This window comes from Acomys minous (assembly GCF_964271855.1).
Source record: "Acomys minous genome assembly, chromosome: 6".
NCBI lineage: Eukaryota > Metazoa > Chordata > Mammalia > Rodentia > Muridae > Acomys > Acomys minous.
The window spans coordinates 119,946,538-119,965,551 of record NC_140487.1 but is presented as its reverse complement, the minus strand read 5'-3'; the positions used below and the strand labels follow the sequence as shown (position 1 = coordinate 119,965,551).

At 48.6% G+C, this 19,014-nt stretch overlaps 1 protein-coding gene across 1 annotated transcript in view; it reads left to right on the top strand.

Moving 5' to 3' along the window:
* The first annotated feature begins 3,877 nt into the window (after positions 1-3,877).
* Positions 3,878-19,014, top strand: part of PDPN (podoplanin) — a 32,489-nt gene continuing 17,352 nt past the window's right edge. Inside the window, exon 1 of the mRNA XM_084788212.1 lies at positions 3,878-4,211. Coding sequence (XP_084644338.1) covers positions 4,145-4,211 — 67 coding nt within the window. The 5' untranslated portion in view covers positions 3,878-4,144. The remainder of the gene's footprint in view (positions 4,212-19,014) is intronic.

Sequence of the window (19,014 nt, the reverse complement as noted above, 5' to 3'; positions counted from 1 at the left end):
CTTGGCTGGGATGTAGCTTGGTGGTGTCTGGCATGGAGAAGCTCCTGGGTTTTATCCTCAGCATGGCAGAGTTCTGACGGATTTTTTTCCCCTGTTTGGTTTTTCCAGACAGGATTTCTCTGTGTAGCCTTGGGTGTTCTGGAACTCGCTTTGTAGACCAGGCTGGCCTCGAACTCAGAGAGATCTTCCTGCCTCTGTGTCCTGAGTGCTGGGATGAAAGGCATGCACCACTATACCCTGCTTCTTTTTTGCTTTTGATTGTTTGGTTTGGTTTGGTTTTTCAAGACAGGGTTTTAGTACATATCCCTGGCTGTCCTGGAACTCACTCTCACTCGGTAGACCAGGCTGGCCTCAAACTCAGAGATCCACCTGTCTCTGTCTCAAGAGTGCTGGGATTAAAGATGTGTGTGCTGCCCAACTTTTGTACATCTTTTAAAGGTCAATTTTTATCAAATCCTATTGTAAAACATTTCTCTATTTATAGCCAGTATTCACAGTATTTGGGTTTTTATTGTTGTTGTTGTTGTTGTTGTTGTTGGTGGTGGTGGTGGTGGTGGTGTGTGTGTGTGTGTGTGTGTGTGTATGTGTGTGTGTGTGTGTGTGTGTGAGAGAGAGAGAGAGAGAGAGATTTTAATTTGTGTGTGTGTGTGTGTATCAGTGTTTTGCCTGCTCATATGTCTGTGTACCACATATGTGCAGTGTCCACAGAGACACAGAAGAGGGTATATGACCTTCTGGAACTGCCACGTGGGTTCTGGGAACTGAACCTAGGTCCTCTGGAAGGGCAGCAAATACTCTTAACTGATGCGCCATCTCTCCAGCCCACTTATTTCTTTTTAGGAAATGCTTAACATGTTTAACATCTTATTCAATCAGCCCTCTGGAGCCTGGGTTCAACTAACCACAGATTAGAATTTAGGGAGCTGGGCATGGTGGTGCACACCTTTAGTCCCTGCGTAAGGGAGAGAGAAGCAGGCAGATCTCTGTGATCTAGGTAGGAAGTTCCAGGCTAGTGTTTTATGGTGTGTTGTGAAGAGCAGTTCTCAGTGTGGGACCCCCCCCCACTCTTCTCCTTTTAATGAATGAGAACTTCGGAGCGACCCCAGTGACCCATGTGTAAGCCAGCCCTCCAGGTGAATCAGTGCCAGCCATTCTCCTGGAAGATTTGATCCTAGATCAAAGGTCAGTTGGTCGGATGAAATCACAAGGTAAGATCTGCAAATGGCGGGGCTGTGAGTACTGTCTTAAAGGCGCCAGTCATTCTGCCTCTTTGTTGACTCAGTCTTCACACAAGCTGTGTCACAAGACCCTTCTGAAGGGCGCCCTGCTGCCCAGGTGTCTTCAACTTGCTGTTTGCTCTGCTGTGGAATGCAAACCCCTCCCTCACCGCTGTCCTTCAGCGACCTTTCTCGGGGCCAGCCGCTCCCGTACTCAGAAGGTCAGTTAACAGAACCATCTCAGACTCCTCCAGTCTTGCATCCTCCCCAGCCCTCTCCTTGTCTCTAGGCCCCCCCTCCCCCAGGACAGGATTCTGTTTTCACTTATGCTACATGCCGTCCCCCCTCCCTGCCCCATCTTTTACAAGAAAGTAGAGGACCAGCTTTCAACAACTTAGACACATCCTTATTGACATAGGGAGAGACGAGCAGGGGATGGATACAGTTCCTGGACTCTTAATCTACTCCTAAACAAACCTTGGGATAAACTGAGTGTTAACGCCTCAGATGCCAAGGCAGAGTCCGTTTGTCTCTATTATTTGTCGGAGAGGCCACACGGGCTATCTGCATCCCAGTCTACAATGCACGCCGCTCAACTCAGTAGTCATTTCTCTCAGGTTTCTCTTCCTCACTTCCTGAAACCACTTCACTCCTATCTTGTAGCCCCCAGGGTGGGCCACTGTCCCTTGAGTAATCCCTAGCTATGTAAAACCTCCTGCTTGCCAAGTTACACCTGCTGTTGGACGGTCAGCCTCTAAAGGGCGCACAGCTTGCCAACTGTCCCCATGAGCAAATTTTCCAGGGACACTGGCTTAAGCTAGCATTTTCTCATAAGGTCTTATGAATTAGTGAGTGGGGTGGAAAGCTAGGAATCTGAGCTTTTGGGCTTCGGAAGCCGTTGTAAAGGTAGGAGAGAGGCAACGCCACAGAGCTGTTCTCTGACCTTATACGCATAACACATCATGTGCACATACGCATGTATGCACACACTCACTAACAATAAATAATTTTTAAAAATCAATCTACTGTAGTAGGTTTTTGTTTGCTTTGGATTGGGTTTGTTTGTTTGTTTGGTTTGGTTTTGTTTGGTTTGGTTTTTGGTTTTTCAAGACAGGGTTTCTCTGTTATGCAGAGCCCTGGCTGTCTTGGACTCTCTTTGTAGACCAGGCTGGCCTCAAACTCACAGAGATCCACCTGCTTCTGCCTCCCAAGTGCTCGGATTAAAGTTGTATGCCACCACACCCAGCTTTTTATTTATTATTATTATTATTATTATTATTATTATTATTATTATTAATTATTTTATTTTTTTGAGACAGGATTTCCATGTGTAACTTTGGCTGTACTGGAACTCACTCTGTAGACCAGGCTGGCCTCGAACTCAGAGACCCGCCTGCCTCTGCCTCCCAGTGCTGGGGTTACAGATGTGGGTCACTGTGCCAAACTTGGATGAAAGGATGGAAACATCCCATTTTCACCCCTATTGGGACACCTTGGGAGACACTCATTGTTAAGTTCTCTATTTCTTTATTTTCATTTTGAGAGAGAGAGAGAGAGAGTGTGTGTGTGTGCTGTCTTGTCAGAGGGCAACATTCAGGGATCCGCTCTCTCCTTTCACAATACATTGTGGGCTCAAAGCACAGAACTCAGGTCACCAGGCTTGGTGGCTGAGCCATCTCAGAGGCCCATCTTCAAATGCTCTTGTTGAATGGAATTTATGGCATCTGGGAGTGACACCAAGACCACCTCCCCAGCCCTGTTAAATCCAACAGGTTAGAATGGAATCAGGAAAAGGAGTTCTCTCTCCCGGTTCCCACTCCCTGAGACCACGGGAAAGATTGTTTAAGTCAAGAAAGACAGCATTGCCGGTTAAACCCTGGGATTAAAACCGATGAGTGGGAAACACTTAGTTCCAGGTGAGTGGCCACTGGTCAGATAACACAGCTGCTCCGGTCTCCAGCTGAAGCCACAATGTCCCAGCAATCAGGTGTCATGTGCTCTGCCTCACAAATCTGTGTAAGTCACTAGGGCCAACCAATCTATCAGGCCAAGCACTTCCTCCAGACAAGTACCCCACAAACCATGTACTGGCCTGGTGGCCAGCTGTGGGAGGACAGGCACCCCACTAGCCACCCACTGAGGTGCCTTGGATGAGGGATCAATTAACAGGCGCTGCCTCTGACCCATCCAAATGGCGGCCTTTTTTTTTTCTTCAAAGCGTCAAATTCAGTATTTATACACACACAAAAACCAAAAACCAAAACAAAACAAAAAACAACCAGCGTGTGGTTCTAAAACCATAAAACCAATAAAACTAGCCACACATGCCTCTGTGTGAGTCTCCCTTCTGCCTCATAACAAGGAAAGCATAGATTTTGTGCTTTCCCCTTCAAAACAAAATAGTAAATATAGTAGAAAAATAAATAAAAACTGTAAAGCAGAACTGTTTGTTGTTGCATGTGGTCCCTCTTTCTCCTGTAGTGGAACAAAGTCAAAAGCTTTTTTCTTTTCTTTTCTTTTCTTTTTTTTTTTTCCTTTCTTGGCCTGGGCTGGGCCCCCGCGGCTGAGTCCCTGTAACTTTAAACCTGGCCTGAGGTCATCTTGTGATGCTAGCCAAACAGAATTCGGAGGGCGGTCCTAGATCTTTAGGCTGGGACCACCTGACGCCCACCCGCTCCCGCCTCCGGGGTCGGGAGACATAAATGCTGACTGAGCCGAGAAGTTGCCAGCTGCCAAGTTTTCTGTGCCTTCTGTCTCGAGCCAAGGAAGCCCGGGCACTCTTTGGCGCTGGGACTTTTACGCACAGCCTTCCAGCCTCCTCCCGAGAGCTCTTCCTGGCTGGGCCCGTGGCTGCGAAGCCTTTTTAAATTTTTTTTTTTTCACAACCCACAAAAACCACTAGCTGCTGAGGCTCCAAAGAGATCAAGATGTGGACGGCGCCAGTGTTGTTCTGGGTTTTGGGAAGCGCCTGGTTCTGGGACTCTGCGCTGGGAGGTAAGCGCCCCGCGTGAGTAGCAACCCGCACTTGATGTTGGAGATGGAGGGGAGGCAGGGGTGGCGGCGGGTAGATGCCTGGGCCTGGGATCGGAGAGAGAGAGAGAGCTGGAGCAGCTTAGATGGGGGTAGATCCCCAGGAATGACCCAGTGGGTGTGGCAGAAGGAGCAGGGAGCCACAGGTGGTAGCGGTACGTACTGGCGCTTTCCCCTGTTGCGGGCGTCCGGGTGGGGGTGGGTGGGTCGGGAGGGTGTCTAATGATATGGGAGGGTGACGCCAAGAGCAACTGGGCTTGGCCAAAGATGAGAGGATTAGAGGAAAGTTTCTGAAAAGAGGAGCAGGTGGGGGGGGGGGCGCGGGGGGAACAGAGGTTGGAACTCAGGGTCCCACTCTCGAGGACAGACTTGAAGAGGCCTCGGAGGACGGTGGAACAGCTTTGAGTGGGCGCACTGAGGGCTGCTGTCTTTGTAGCGGTCTTGTCTCTTTCCTTCTTCTTTTTTTTCCCCCCCTAGCACTGGGAATGGATGGAACCACGGGGGAGGGGGGGGGCATCTCGCGTGCTAGAAAGCGCTCTGCCTCTGAGCGACCCCTCCTAACCTGGAGGGTTGCAGTGAGCACTGAGGTTTAAGTGTGTTTGAGGCTAGGCGTTGAACTTGGCCAAGGACTCAGATGGCTGAATTAGTGTCAATAAAAAAAGACCAACGGATCTGAGAATGTAGCTCAGTTTGCCTTGCATACATGGCGCTCTTGTGTTTCATGGCCAGCAAGGTACAAAAACCAGCATAGTGGTGTTCAACGGTGTGATCTCAGCACTGGGCAAGTGGAGACAGGAGAATCAGAGGTTTAAAGGTCATGGGGGTGGGGGGTGGGGGAAGGCGGCGGTGTATATAAAGAGTTTGAAACCAGGCTGCCGAGAAAAAGACTGATGGGACCACCATCAAATCTCCCTCTTATGTCTTACATCTCTCTGCCTGGTGTGCTTTGTGTGTGGCCTCCATGACCGCTTCCCATTATTTTATTTTATTTTATTCCCATTATTTTATTTTATTTTTAATTTAAAAAAATTTTTTTTTGGTTTTTCAAGACAGGGTTTCTCTGTGTAGCCTTGGCTGTCCTGGACTCCCTTTGTAGACCAGGCTGTCCTCGAACTCACAGCGATCCACTTGCCTCTGCCTCCCTGAGTGCTGGGATTAAAGGCGTGGGCCACCACTGCCCGGCTTATTTTCTTTCTTGCTTGAAGTTTTTTTAGCTGCATCTGTTTTCCTGCTTTCGGAACCTAAGCTTTAACCTTGATCCCAGGGAGCCAAAACATCATCTGATCATATGTCGCTCATTAAATACTGACTGAAGTCCTCCTAAGCAAGCTAAGTGGTCTTCGGCAGAGGGGGAACTGTCCTTCCTGGTGAGGGACTGATCTGAGTGAGATGAGTGGGCCTAGCCTAGGCTTCTATAATTCTCCACAGACAACACCTACCTAGTGTGAGGGAAATTATATATAGAGTGTACCGGGCAGGACTGTCTGCTTCCCAAGGGATGAAGCTATTCTTTAAGGGGCTCTGGTCTACCCTGGCAGTCCTATCTTTGAAACTTCTCCTCGGCACTAGGATATATATACAGTTCTGTATTTTGGTTCCATTTCCGTCTTGGCGAGACGATGTGTGTTGAGGACATGGCTTGTCACTCACCAGAGCCAAGGGAGGGGAGGCCCCCACCCAAACCACATCCTAGAAAAACCAGAGGCTGTGGCTAACAACACCCTTCCAGGCAAGGGGAGGCTGCAGCTCTCCTAAGCCAGCTCCGGAGGTGCTCCTAAAACACAGCTGGGGTTTGGTCCTGTCGAGGAAAAGTCACCACTCAAGTTATCCTGGAAACCGGACAGCTAAAGAAAGAGGCCTGGGAAAGGGGTGGCCAGAGAGACGGCCATGTGGCCACTTGTAGGCAGGCTGTTCTGTGGCAAGATTGAGGCCTGCAGGGTTTTTGTGTGAGGATAATGAATATGGATGAGTAACTCCATTGAGTTAAGCTATTAACTGGGGAGCCGGGCTGGGAGCCATTGTGGTGTGCTAATTCTTCTATTAGAGTCATGTGCCACCGATGCGGTGCTATAACCCAACCCCCTTTGCCATCTCTAAGGTGATAGTGGATTCTAAAGAGGCCCATTGGCCTCACATCTGGCATCTCCTCCGTTGCCAGGCCCCACCCTCACTCTGAGCTTTCATCCAAAGTCTGATACCCCAGGGCCTGCCCGTTAGAAGATTTTTTTTTTTTTTTAAATAAGACTCTGCAAGCTGCCGCTTGCCGCTAACCCGTGTGTGCTCTTCCGGGACCAGTCCGAGCAGCATTAATCATGCGGCAAAGAAATCATCCTGTGATTTCCCTGAAGTTCTTGCCAGTTTTGGGGGCCCTGGAATCCTCACAAGTTGCTGAGGGCTTATGTGCCAGAGGCCTTGAATAAAGCTGGTTCTGTTAGAGGTCCTGTGAGGGCAGCTTGGGCGGGTGATCCCAGACTGAGTCCAGAAGAGAACACCTTTGAAGGCCCCGTGTCCCATGGCAGAAGAGGCTGAATGCGCCCGTGTCCAGCAATGCCAAACTCAGCCCAGCACGGACTATGCTGGCACATGTAGAGACCCACATCTCGGCGTGACTCGGGGTGGCCCTGACTAGCGGGCAGGATACCACCTCGTTGCGTTCCCATCCCCCACCACATTTCTAGGAATGTCACAGGCCTACCTCACTTAAGCCCCACAACTCCTGTCAATTAGACACTATTATCTCAGAAGCTGCTGGAACCGGGATTCAAGCTCTTCACTATTACCGAACATCAAAAAAAAAAAAAAAAAAAAAGGGGGGGGGGCTGGAGAGATGGTTCAGAGGTTAAGAGCACTGACTGCTCTTCCAAAGGTCATGAGTTCAATTTCAGCAACCACATGATGGCTCACAACCATCTATAACGAAATCTGTATACATAATAAGTAAATAAATCTTTAAAAAAAAAAAAGACAGTTGATACTAAAGTTGGACTCCACTTTTAGCCCCTTAAACATGAATACAGAAGTTGTCTAGACTTCAGATCTTCATTCAGTTACACACTCCCCCACATTAGAATGGATTTGGCACGGTACATTAAAATGGATTGCCTTAATTCATCCTGCACTCAGGTGCTAAGCATCTTAGAAGGCGAGGGTGCGGCAGGTTGCTGGGTGCAGGGAGGCACCTGCCGAAAAGTGTGCCCTGCCATCCTCGCCGGCCAGGAATGAACCTGTGCTCCGGAGTGCGCTGGCTTATCTGAATTTTTGTCATATTTCTGGCTTCTGAGAGCAGGCATTCCAGGTTACAGCCTGTGGAAGTATTCTCGGGCAGGCTGAAGAGGGAGCAAACTCAAATGCTAGTTTTGTCTGGAACCCTGCAGAGGACACCCACAGCCCAGCCCATCTCCCGAGGAAGCCCATCTCCCTGAAACCGGTTAGGGAAGGAGCCTGTGTGGTCTCCTTAGATGAGGGGCCAATGATTTCAGGGAGGTTGAGATTAGAGGTTTCTCGTAGGATTCTTGTTTGGTACACAACAGATAAAGAGAAGCTTTATCTTGCATGAAATTTTAAGTACTCTCAATAGACTTCTTTTTTTTTTTCTTGTTTGTTTGTTTTGTTCTTTTCTCGAGACAGGGTTTCGCTATGTAGCCTTAGACTCGCTTTGTAGACCAGGTTGGCCTAGAACTCACAGAGATCTGCCTGCCTTTGCCTCCCAAGTACTGGGATTAAAGGTGTGCACCACGCCTGGCTTTTGTGCCCGGCATTGTATGTAAGCCTGGGTGTTGGAGCTCAGATACTCACGCTCACATGGAGAACACTTTACTGACTGAGCAGTCTTCCCAGCCCATGGAATGTTCTGGGGGGAAGGAAAGTTGGTAAGGCTTTGTCATCCAAGAGCTAATACAGGATAGAGCCAGGTTAGGAAACAACTGGCACTCTGCCAAGTTCATCCAGGGCAGGAAATAGAGGTGGCTGTTTCCTCTCACTGTCTCATGACAGTGCCTGGCTGTCCATTATCCCAGACCATTGATGGTCAGCCAGGTGGTAGGAAACTGTTAGACATCAACAGAAAGAGTAGACCAGGCTTGGAGAGGCTTCTGGGTGGGTAAAATGCTTGCTGTGCCAGCATAAGAACCCAAGTTTGGGGCTGGAGAGATGGCTTAGAGGTTAAGAGCACTGTCTATTCTTCCAGAGGTCCTGAGTTCAATTCCCAGCAACCACATGGTGGCTCACAACCATCTACAATGTGATCTGATGCCCTCTTCTGGCTGGCAGGCAGAACACTGTATATATAATAAATAAATCTTTTAAAAAAGAACCCAAGTTTGGTTCCCAGAGCCCTTGTAAAAATGGGAGCTGGTAGCAAGGACTTGTAATCCCATTGCCAAGAATATTGACAGCCACATCCCCAGGCTCCCTGGCCAATCAGGAAGCTCCTGGCCACTGAGATACCCAGTCTCAAAAAAGAAGGTGCCTGGGGAATAATCCCTGAGGTTACCATTAGAACACACACACACACACACACGCACACGCACACGCACACACACACACGCACTCGAGGTAGGAAGATGGGTATGTTTGCATTTGCGTCTGGTCCAGTGTCTTTGCCTGGGAGAACCATTTGTGTTTGGAGATGAGTCAGGTTAAGTTCGGAGGGAGGCTTTCGACCTTGGCCAGCTGATCACTTCGTTGGAGAAACAGAAGGCAACCGTTGTTGAGGCGAGGCAAAGTGGATGCAGTTTCAAAAACAAAACCTCCGGAAAGGACAGTTGCCTTTCCAGATGAAGATGAGCTTTCGGCTTCTAGCCAGAGGGCCAGAAATTGCGGAAAAGCCTGGAGATCAATCAACCTGTGCCATCCCGGGGTTCTCAAAGCCCTGCTGTGTTGGCAGGGTGCAGGGGAATGCCAGTGATTGAAGTACAAACGGAGGCCAGGGAGGGTTGTGTGTGTGTGTGTGTGTGTGTGTGTGTGTGTGTGTGTGTGTGTGTGTGTGTGCGCGCGCAAAATGTGTAAACAGTACAGAGGAGAACAGGGTATTTCCCAGAGTCCGTTGGGCCGAATTCAAAAGCTAACAAGCAAAGCTGTGAGCCGGAGGAGTGTCCCTCACAAAGGAGAAAGGACTTAGTTTGCCTGGGATAGAGAGAGAGAGAGAGAGAGAGAGAGAGAGAGAGAGAGAGAGAGAGAGAGAGAGAGAGAAAAGGAACAGCACTTGTTGACATGAAAGCTGCCCTGCCCAAGGAATTTGCTTATTTGACAAATACTTATAAAACTCTTGCTGTGTGTCCAGGCATTGGAATGTGACGTTACCCCTGCTTTGAGCTCCTACAGGGAAGTCCTGTCTGGCAGCCTTGGTTAGGGTGGGTCCCCGAGAATCAGGAATCTTTTTTCCCTTGCCCTGTAAACACATTCCATCCAGTGCTTTTGCTTTACAGAAGACCCAACAGCTCTGTAAACTTTGTCAATTGAGAAGAGTGTGCCAGGTAGCACACAGAAAAGTATGTGTGTGTGTGTGTGTGTGTGTGTGTGTGTGTGTGTGTGTAGGCCAGAGGAAAATCTCTATCTTGTCCTCCTTGTTTTCTTTCTTTTAAGATTTTTTAAAATTAATTTATTTATTATGTATACAGTGCTCTGTTTGCATGTACACCTGCCAGACAGAAGAATGCATCAGATTACATTACAGATGGTTATGAGCTACCATGTGGTTGCTGGGAATTGAACTCTTTTAAGATTTTAAAAAAATCATGTGTAAGCATACGAGTTTGTGTGTGTGTGTGGGGGGGGGTATGTGCACATGAGTGTAGATGCTCACGTTGGCCAGAGGAGTCCGACCCTTAAAAGACAGAGTCACTGAGAATTGTGAGCAGCCTAAAGTGGGTACTGGGAACCAATCATTTGGAAGCATAGTACAAGCCCTCAAGCACTGAGCCATCTCTCCAGCCCCTCTACCTGGTTTCTTTGAGACAGGCTCTCTCACTGGTCTGGACCTTGTTACGTATGCCTGACTGGGTTGCTCGCAAGCCCTAGAGAGCCGCCTTGTCTCTTCCTCCTCAGCACACCAAGTCACACATTATTACACATATTTTTTTTGGTGATGTTTTGTTTTTTTTTTTAAATAACATGGTTCTGGGGCTTTAGCTGAGGTTCCCGTATTTGCTGGTTTGCATGAGAATAGCCATATGTTTGAATGCTTGGCCCATAGCTGGTGGAATTGTTTGGGAAGGATTAGGAGGCATGGTGTGTCTCTTTCCTCTGTAAGTTGCCCTGGTCACGTGACTCTTCACACCAGTAGAAAAGTATTAAGACAGTGTGCTTACAAGGTAATTAATTACTTTGCTGTCTGAGCCATCTCCCCAGACTCTTGTGGCTCATTCTTTTGATTTTTCGAGACAGAGTCTCTCTGTGTAGCCTTGACTGTCCTGGATTCGCTTTGTAGACCAGGCTGGACTCGAACTCACAGTGATCCACCTGCCTCTGCCTCCCAAGTGCTGGGATTAAAGGCGTGCGCCACCATGCCGGGCTACTTTAACCCTATCTTAATCCTATCTTAATTCTTTCCCTTTGGGGAACACAGATCAGATTAAAACAAGTGTGTGTGTGTGTGTGTGTGTGTGTGTGTGTGTGTGTGTGTGTACAGAAAAAGAGGGCGCTATGTCAGTCTGTGCTAGCTGCTGCCCAGGCAGCCTACGATGTTGGTGAGGTGGTTGTCCATTTTCTTGATGAACTTCACCTCCTCATCCAGGAAGTGGTTTTCCAAGAAATCCCAGAGATCGGGATCTGTGCGAGCAGAACCCGGGGACTGAAGATCCAAGAGAGCCGGGTTCAGGTTCTTTTCAGGTTCTTCTCCAGGGCTGAGGCAGCTTCCGTGGTCTCCTGGGTTTTACCCTACACATCCTGGGAGAGAGCGCGGGCCGCCGCACTCGTTCTGCAACGTGAGGAGATGCTCAGCGGTGTGCTTGTGCTTTCTCTCGGCCAACTCTTGGAGAAAGTGGCCTACACCCTCCAGAACCTCCTCATCCCCCATCAAAACAGTAGCCCAGAGAGAGATAGATGTAGGAGGCCCGCAGGTGCAAGGTGACCAGGCGGTTCACGGCAGCATCCACTTCAGTAGAGTAATTCTGACGAACCTGGGAGGTCCTGGCTGATCCCCAGTATGGAGCTGACCTCAAAGAAACAGTCCTGGCTGGTCCTAGAAGCCTCGTCCTGGAAATGGTCTCCGAGGCTGCGGCTGAAGAGACTGTAAGGTGGATGGAAGCTAACAAAGAGAGAGTCCCCGGGTCTGTTCTGTCCAAACACTGTTGAAGCTCAAGACACAGATCCGCCGGACCTCCAAGGAGCTGCTCTCTCCCCCCCCCCTTTTTTTTGAGACAGGGTTTCTCTGTGTTAGCTTTGGCTATCCTGGACTTGCTTTGTAAGACCAGGCTGGCCTCGAAATGACAGTGATCCACCTGCCTCTGCCTCCCAAGTGCTGGGATTAAAGGCGTGCGCCACCACGCTTGGCTTCGTTCAATTTTTTATTTTTATTTTTTATTTTTTTGGTTTTTCGAGACAGGGTTTCTCTGTGTAGTCTTGGCTGTCCTAGACTCACTTCGTAGTCCAGGCTGGCCTCGAACTCACAGCGATCCGCCTGCCTCTGCCTCCCGAGTGCTGGGATTAAAGGTGTGCGCCACCACGCTTGGCTTCGTTCAATTTTTTAAAAAGTGGGATTTAAAAAAGAAATTGTTGGTCAAAAGCATTGACTTGAACAGTTTTAACCAGCTGTCTGAGAGGCAAAGACAGGTGGATCTCTGTGAGTCCGAGGCCAGCCTGGTCTGGGATAGCCAAGGCTACACAGAGAAACCCTGTCCTGAAAAACAAAACAACACAACAACAATAACAACAAAAAAACCCCCAATATTAGATATTGGACAGGTGTGTATTGGTGTATACTTTTAATCTCACCGCTTGTGAGACAGAGGAAGGCAGATCTCTGTGAGTTCAAAGCCATCTTGGTTTGGTCCACATAGTGGGTTCCAAACCAGCCAGGGTCAGGTGGTAGTGGTGCATACTTTTAATCTCAGCACTCAGGGAGGCAGAGCCAGGTGGATTGCCATGAATTCGAGGCCAGCCTGGTCTACAAAGCAAGTCTAGGACAGCTAAGTCTATACAGAGAAACCCTGTCTCGAAAAACCACCACCACCACCAGCACCACCACCACCACCAACAACAAGAAAAAGCCAAACCAGCCAGGGTAACATATGGAGACTTCATCTCAAAAAACAAACAACAGCCAGGTGGTGCTGGCACATGCCTTTAATCTCATCACTCAGGAGGCAGAGGCAGGTCGATCTCTGTGAGTTCCAGGCCAGCCTGGTCTACAAAGCAAGTCCAGGACAGCCAAGGCTATACAGAGAAACCCTGTCTCAGAAAATCAAAACCAAAACCAAACCAAACAACAATAACAAAAAAAAAAAAAAATAAATTAAAAAAAATTAAAGACACTGGATTTTTATTGGGTAGCTGAACACATTCTTCCCTTAGTTCTGGGGTGTAGGGCTTTAATTCTGGCAGTAGGGCTTTGGTGCTTTTGCCGTACTTTTATGTGAGCCACGGAGCAGCTCCATTCTTTTTTTTTTTTTTTAATTTATGTGCGTTGGTGTGGGGGTGTCAGATCTTGAGTTACAGACAGTTGTGAGCCGCCATGTGGGTGCTGGGAATTGAACCCGGGTCCTTTGGAAGAGCAGGCAGTGCTCTTAACCACTGAGCCATCTCTCCAGCTCCCCACCCCCTGTCCCAGCTCCGTTCTCTGCCATGTGGCTGGTCACATTCTGGGATGAGAAGATAACTCCTCCCCATTGACCATCTTGGGACTTTTACCAAAACCAGCTGCCTGTGAGTCTAAAGGTTTATATCCGGATTCTATTTCATTCTGTTGATGCAAAATCTGCAGTCATTTGTTTAAAAAAATTTTTTTTTGTAAAATAAAAATAAAAAAAATTCCCCATTGCTGGAAATGAAAACACAGGGCCTCTACAGGCTAGGCGCTCCCTCTGCGACTCCTCTGCTCCAAGCTTATTTATATTTTATCTTTTTTTTTTTTTTTTTTTTTTTGAGATAGGGCTCTCTCTGTGCTACACACACTGGCTTTGAGTTCCTGGGCTTATGAGATGCTCCTGCTGGGTTCACAGAGAGACACCATGTCCACTGATGATCAGCCTTGGATTCTGCAGCTTTGCCCCATGTTTTGAAGTCAGAGTACATGAGGCCTTCCCCTTTGTCCTGTCTTAAGAATTGCTTTCTCTCCTCTCATCGCTGTATTTTAAGTGTCTGTGAACCAATCTTGCCTCTTAGGAGAGCCTTAAAAGGACGCTGGGGCTGGGTTGTGGCTCGGCAGTAGGCCACTTGCCTGGCACGGGAGGCCCCGTGTAAAAGCATCTGCTCAGGCTACCGTCAGCATCTGTTGGGATGAAGTGCCCGGATGTGGTATTATCCAAAGCCTTTGGCAAGAAAGGCAGTGAGTACAGTGTAAGGCGGGAGAGATGGCTCAGCAGATGAGAGCACTTCCTACTTTTACAGAGGACTGGGTTCACTTCTGTGAAATCACACGGAGGCCTACCACTGCCTGTACTTTTAGTTTTAGGGGATCTGATGTCCTCTTCTGGACTCCGACAGCACCAGGCACGTGTGCACACATAATACATGCATACATACATACATACACACATACACACATACATACATACATACAGGCAGACACCCATGTACTCAAAATAAGAATAAACCTCCTTTAAAAGGAGGCAGATGCCATGGCAAGTTTGTCACCACTATGGCCAGATACCTGATTGAAGAGCAGCTTAGCGGAGGAGGAAGGGTTTATTTTGGCCCATGGTTTGAGGGCATGGGGTTCATCATGGGAGGGAAGATGTGGGTGCAGGGGTGTGAGGTACCCTGCCACACTGGCTGTCAGGGAGCAGGCAGGGAGGTGAATGCTGATGGCTCAGCTTACTTCCGCCTTTGCCCTTTGTATTCGGTCTGGACCCCAAGCCCACAGGTGCTGTCACTCTCACTCAGTGCTTCTCTCCTGGGTCACACCTCCTTCTACCCTCAGAGACATAGCCAGAGGGGTGTTTTCTACTTGCCTACACATCCAGCTAGCCAATGAACCCACCCATGCTCAATATCTGTGAAAATCCGGGTGGCAAGGATGGGTTGATGAGTTTGGCCGATGTTTGCCCCTACGTTAGACTCTGAGGTGATGGGCCTTATCCATCAAGATGTATCTTACAGGCGCGTGGGGGCCGGTATGCTGAGAGGGTCTGAGCAGTGAGCCAGGAGGTAGGGCTGAGTGCCTGAGTCTTCCATATGCAAGAACTCAGGGAGAAAGACAGCGAGGGAAGTTCTGAAGAGACCTTACTAGCCCACAGCAGCTTTAAAAAAAATTCCTAATCTACCGAGGGCTGAGGTGAAATTCAATCACAGACAGTTGCCTAACCCTGGGTTTGACTCTCCAGCACCATGAAAACAAAACCAAGATTGTTCTAAAACAAAATGAAAATCTCCCCAGATGCAGCTTCCAAAACAGGCTTGAGGATCAAGGCCAAGAGCCGCCACATTGTGCGCCCCCCGCTCCCCTCCACCCCCATCCCCAAACGCTGCTGCTGCTGCCCTGGGCTCTCGGTTGGGCTGTCTGCTGTCTGCATCACAGGTCGGATCTGAATGAGGCACAGCTGCCACTCTTTCGAAATCCCAGCCACTCAGCTGAGGTCCCTGAGTAATCAGAGCTCAGAGTCTAGCTCAGTTCCCGGCATGTGGTGAGTGTTCCTACCCCACTGTGATGTGATTCTCTGGGCAGCACCCCTAAAACATCCTGTGAGGTCACCACTCAGCAATCCTTTCTAGAAGGTGGCCTTTCGTGCATGCCTCCAGCTTGTGCTGGGTCTGGAAAAAATTTTTCTAGGAGGCCTGATTCCTGCCCACAAAACTGAGAGTTTGTTTCCTCTTTTACAGGAAAACTGTCTGCTCTTAGTCAAGAGCAAAAAAACAGTCTCCCCGAGTTGAGTAATAGTGATGAAAGCTGGACTCAGCTGTTTCTGTCTCACCGCTGAGGAGTTGGGGGGCGGGGCGGGGCAGTACACTGATTCACTTCCCGGAGCCCTGAAAAGTGTATCTATCACTCACCTAGTCATTCTGTGTCCTCAGGGTGTGAGGGTGACTGGACAGCAAGCGCAGCAGTGTGGCAGGTCGCTTAAAAGAAAGTTCTAGAACAGTGAAAGGAAGACAGAGTGAATGGTCCAGTCCTGGGCTAATTCATGGAGACACTTCCTCCTGGCTTCCCTGTGGAGACAGGGGCTTTCCCCTGGACAATAGGTATGGTGAAGGATTTGAGTGGGCAGCAGTGGTATTGGAAGATGGACCTCGGCAGCCCGGCTTCAAGTTCTTGTGGAAGCCACCCGTGGTCAGAAGTTTACCCAGCTTTTTCCTTAAAGGGGTAGAGGCTCAGGCCTGGGAAGATGGCTGATTTGGTAAAGTACTTGCCTCGCAAGCATGAGAACCCATGGCCACTTGCTAGCATCCCCACAAAAAGCCAGGCATGGTGGCAAGTGTTTGTAATCTTAGTGCTGGGGAAGGCAGAGGCAGGAGGATTCCCTGGAGCTCGCCAGCCAGCCAATTGGGTCTAATCAGCAAGCTCTGGGTCTTAAGTGAGACACTGCCTCAGAAAACAAGGCGGGAAGATTCTAGAAAGTGTGTCTGAGGCTGACCTCTGGTCTCCATATATATGTGCACACACCTGCCCACATGTGCTCACACATGTATCTGAACATCTAAGGAAAAACACACAGTAGTCTTGTAGTCTTGGCTATCCTGGGCTCACTTTGTAGACCAGGCTGGCCTGGAGCTCACAGTGGATGTGCCTGCCTCTGCCTCCCACGGGCTGGGATTAAAGGTGTGTGCCACCACGCCCAGTTTGTGATGCACGTTTATAATCCAGAGGAAGAAATAGGTGGCTCTCTAGCGGGTCTTGGTTTAGCCAGCTTAGTGGAATTGGCAAGTTTCCATCCAATGAGAGAGTTTGTCTCAAAAAATAAAAATGTAGACAGCATTCTGAAGAATGGTGTTGAGGTTAACCTCTTACACACACACACACACACACACACACACACACACACATACACACACACATACACATGAACTTGACACAATTACAGACACTCAGAGAGGGGAAGTTTCCCAGTGCCTGTCTCTTGGTTAGGTAAACAATTTGGCAAGAAGTGTGCAAGGAGTGAAGAAGAGACATTTTAAAAAAAGAAATCCAGCCGGGCGTGGTGGTGCACACCTTTAGTCCCAGCACTCGGGAGGCAGAGGCAGGTGGATCACCACTGTGAGTTCGAGGCCAGCCTGGTCTACAAAGTGAGTCCAGGACAGCCAAGGCTACACAGAGAGACCCTGTCTCGAAAAACCAAAAAAAAAAAAAAAAAAAAAAAAAAAAAAAACCAAAAGAAATCCTTAGCCGCACCTAGCAAATACCAGGTATCGAGGAGCATGGCTTCTGGGAAATGGCTTTCTTATCAGAGGACTGCTGTAAGTATCTACTGCTGCTGCAGCATCTGAATTCCAAAGAGCAACGCAGCCAGGAGCAGGGCCCGTATAGAACCGTGGTAAGCCCAGGAGAGCTCCTAAAGGAAGAGGCAGGAGCTCCTGGGGACCCCAGCTAGCGGTCAGCAGGGGCCAACACAGTCTACAGGGTGAGGTGTGTTTATTTTGAGATACGATGGGGAAATGAGATGCAAAAGCCTTTACGTGGGTAAAGGAACAAAGAGAGGGCTTGTTTTTTCCAAAATGGATTCTGTGTGTGTGTGATGTAATGTAAGGGTTCATGTGCATGTGTGAACTGTACACACGTGTGAAGGCCAAACATACGTGTTGCTTCTCCACTTGTTTTCTTTCTTTCTTCCTTCCTTCTTTCCTTCCTCTTTTAAAATTATGTGGCTGTGAACGAAGGTGTCTATAGTCAGTCAGACTCCCCTGGGAACTGGAGTTTCCAGCAGTTGGGAGTTGCCTGACCTGGATGCTGAGAACCGAACTCAGGCCTTCAGCAAAGGTTTACACATTTACTTATTTCCTGGAGGAGGAGCAGATGCATGTCACCGTGTGCGTGTGGAGGTCACAGGGCAGCTTTCAGGAGCCGGTTCTCACCTTCATGGTGTGAGCCCTAGGTATTTGAACTCAGGTCCTGAGTCTTGGCTACAAAGTTCCTTTATCCACTGAGCCATGTCACTAACCCAGGGGCCTTATTTTTCCTAACTAAAGATTTCAGGTGAGGGCTGGAGAGATGGCTCAGTGGTTAAGAGCGCCGCCCTGCTCTTCCAAAGGTCCTGAGTTCAATTCCCAGCAACCACATGGTGGCTCACAACCATCTGTAATGTGATCTGACGCCCTCTTCTGGCCTGCAGGTGTACATGCAGGAAGAACACTGTATACATAATAAATAAATAAGTTTTTAAAAATTTCAGGTTAGCATAGGATGGGCAGCACCATGGCGGCTGCAAACATACGTGACATTTTGCTTTGTTCTCAAGTGCCTCTCTACTGTCCCTCCCCAATTCCCCCCACCCCCCTGCCCTTCGCGCCCCTCCCCCTGCCAGCTCCCTTTCTTCCCCATTGTTGCTTCTTCTCCTTTCCTTATTGTGTCTCATTGTCTATTTTTCACCTCCCTTAAGATCTCTTCCCCTTAGGATTTTCTTTCTAGTTTTGTGACTTACACACACACACACACACACACACACACACACACACACACACACACAGGATTTTAAATTTAGGTTCTGCCTGTGTGTCTTCCTGAGGCTGGATTATTTCAGTAAACATAATGATTTTAGTTGAAAATGAGCTTTTATATTTTTATCGCTTTGGGGTTTCCGAGGGAGGCTGTTTTGGCTTGATTTTTTTTGTTTTGTTTTGTTTTGGTTTTTTGTTTTTATTTTTGTTTTGTTTTGCTTAAGACGGTTCTTCCTGTGTAGTAAGCACAGACTAAATTCAAACTCGGGATCCTCCAGCTTCTACCTCCCAATCACACCAGAGGAAACCCTCACAAGTAACTCACTGTGGGTCCTTCCCCAGGGGGTGGGGGGTAGGGGGTTGGGGGGAGGGCACGGGGGGAGGGGGGCTGGCTTTGTGTGGAAGAGATACCTCAGTAGAGCTGAGGTGCCTGAGTTCTCTGGTCCAGCTCCTGGCCAGTGTGTAGGTTTCTGCGCACCACAGGGTGATGACAGCCACTGTCCCTTGGCCATCAACTGCCCAGTTCTTTCCTGGCACATTCTTCCTTCAGAACAGTATGCCAGCATTTGTCTTGCAGGACACATGAAGTACAAGATGCTGAATCTTGGATGCTTTGGTCCTGGGAGTCTTACTTTCTTTGTTAAGGGCTTTGTGACTGCACACGGGCAGGCATCATCTTCTTTAGAGAGATTGGAAAGCTTTCAGATTCTGCTAGCTCTTTTGGGCCCCAAACCACCCAGACACAGTAGTATCTGTCAGTCCAGGAATAAATATCCTTCTCTCTTATTTTTATTTTTATTTATTTACTTATTTTTAAAAGATTTATTTATTTGCTTTGTTTATAATGTTTTGCCTGCGTGTACACCTCCACACCAGAAGATCTCAGCATAGGTAGTTGTGAACCACCGTGTGGTTGCTGGGAATTGAACTCAGGATCTTTGGAAGAGCAGCCAGTGCTCTCAACCTCTGAGCCATCTCTCCAGCCCCCTTATTTTTATTTTTTAAAACAATAACCGAGTAG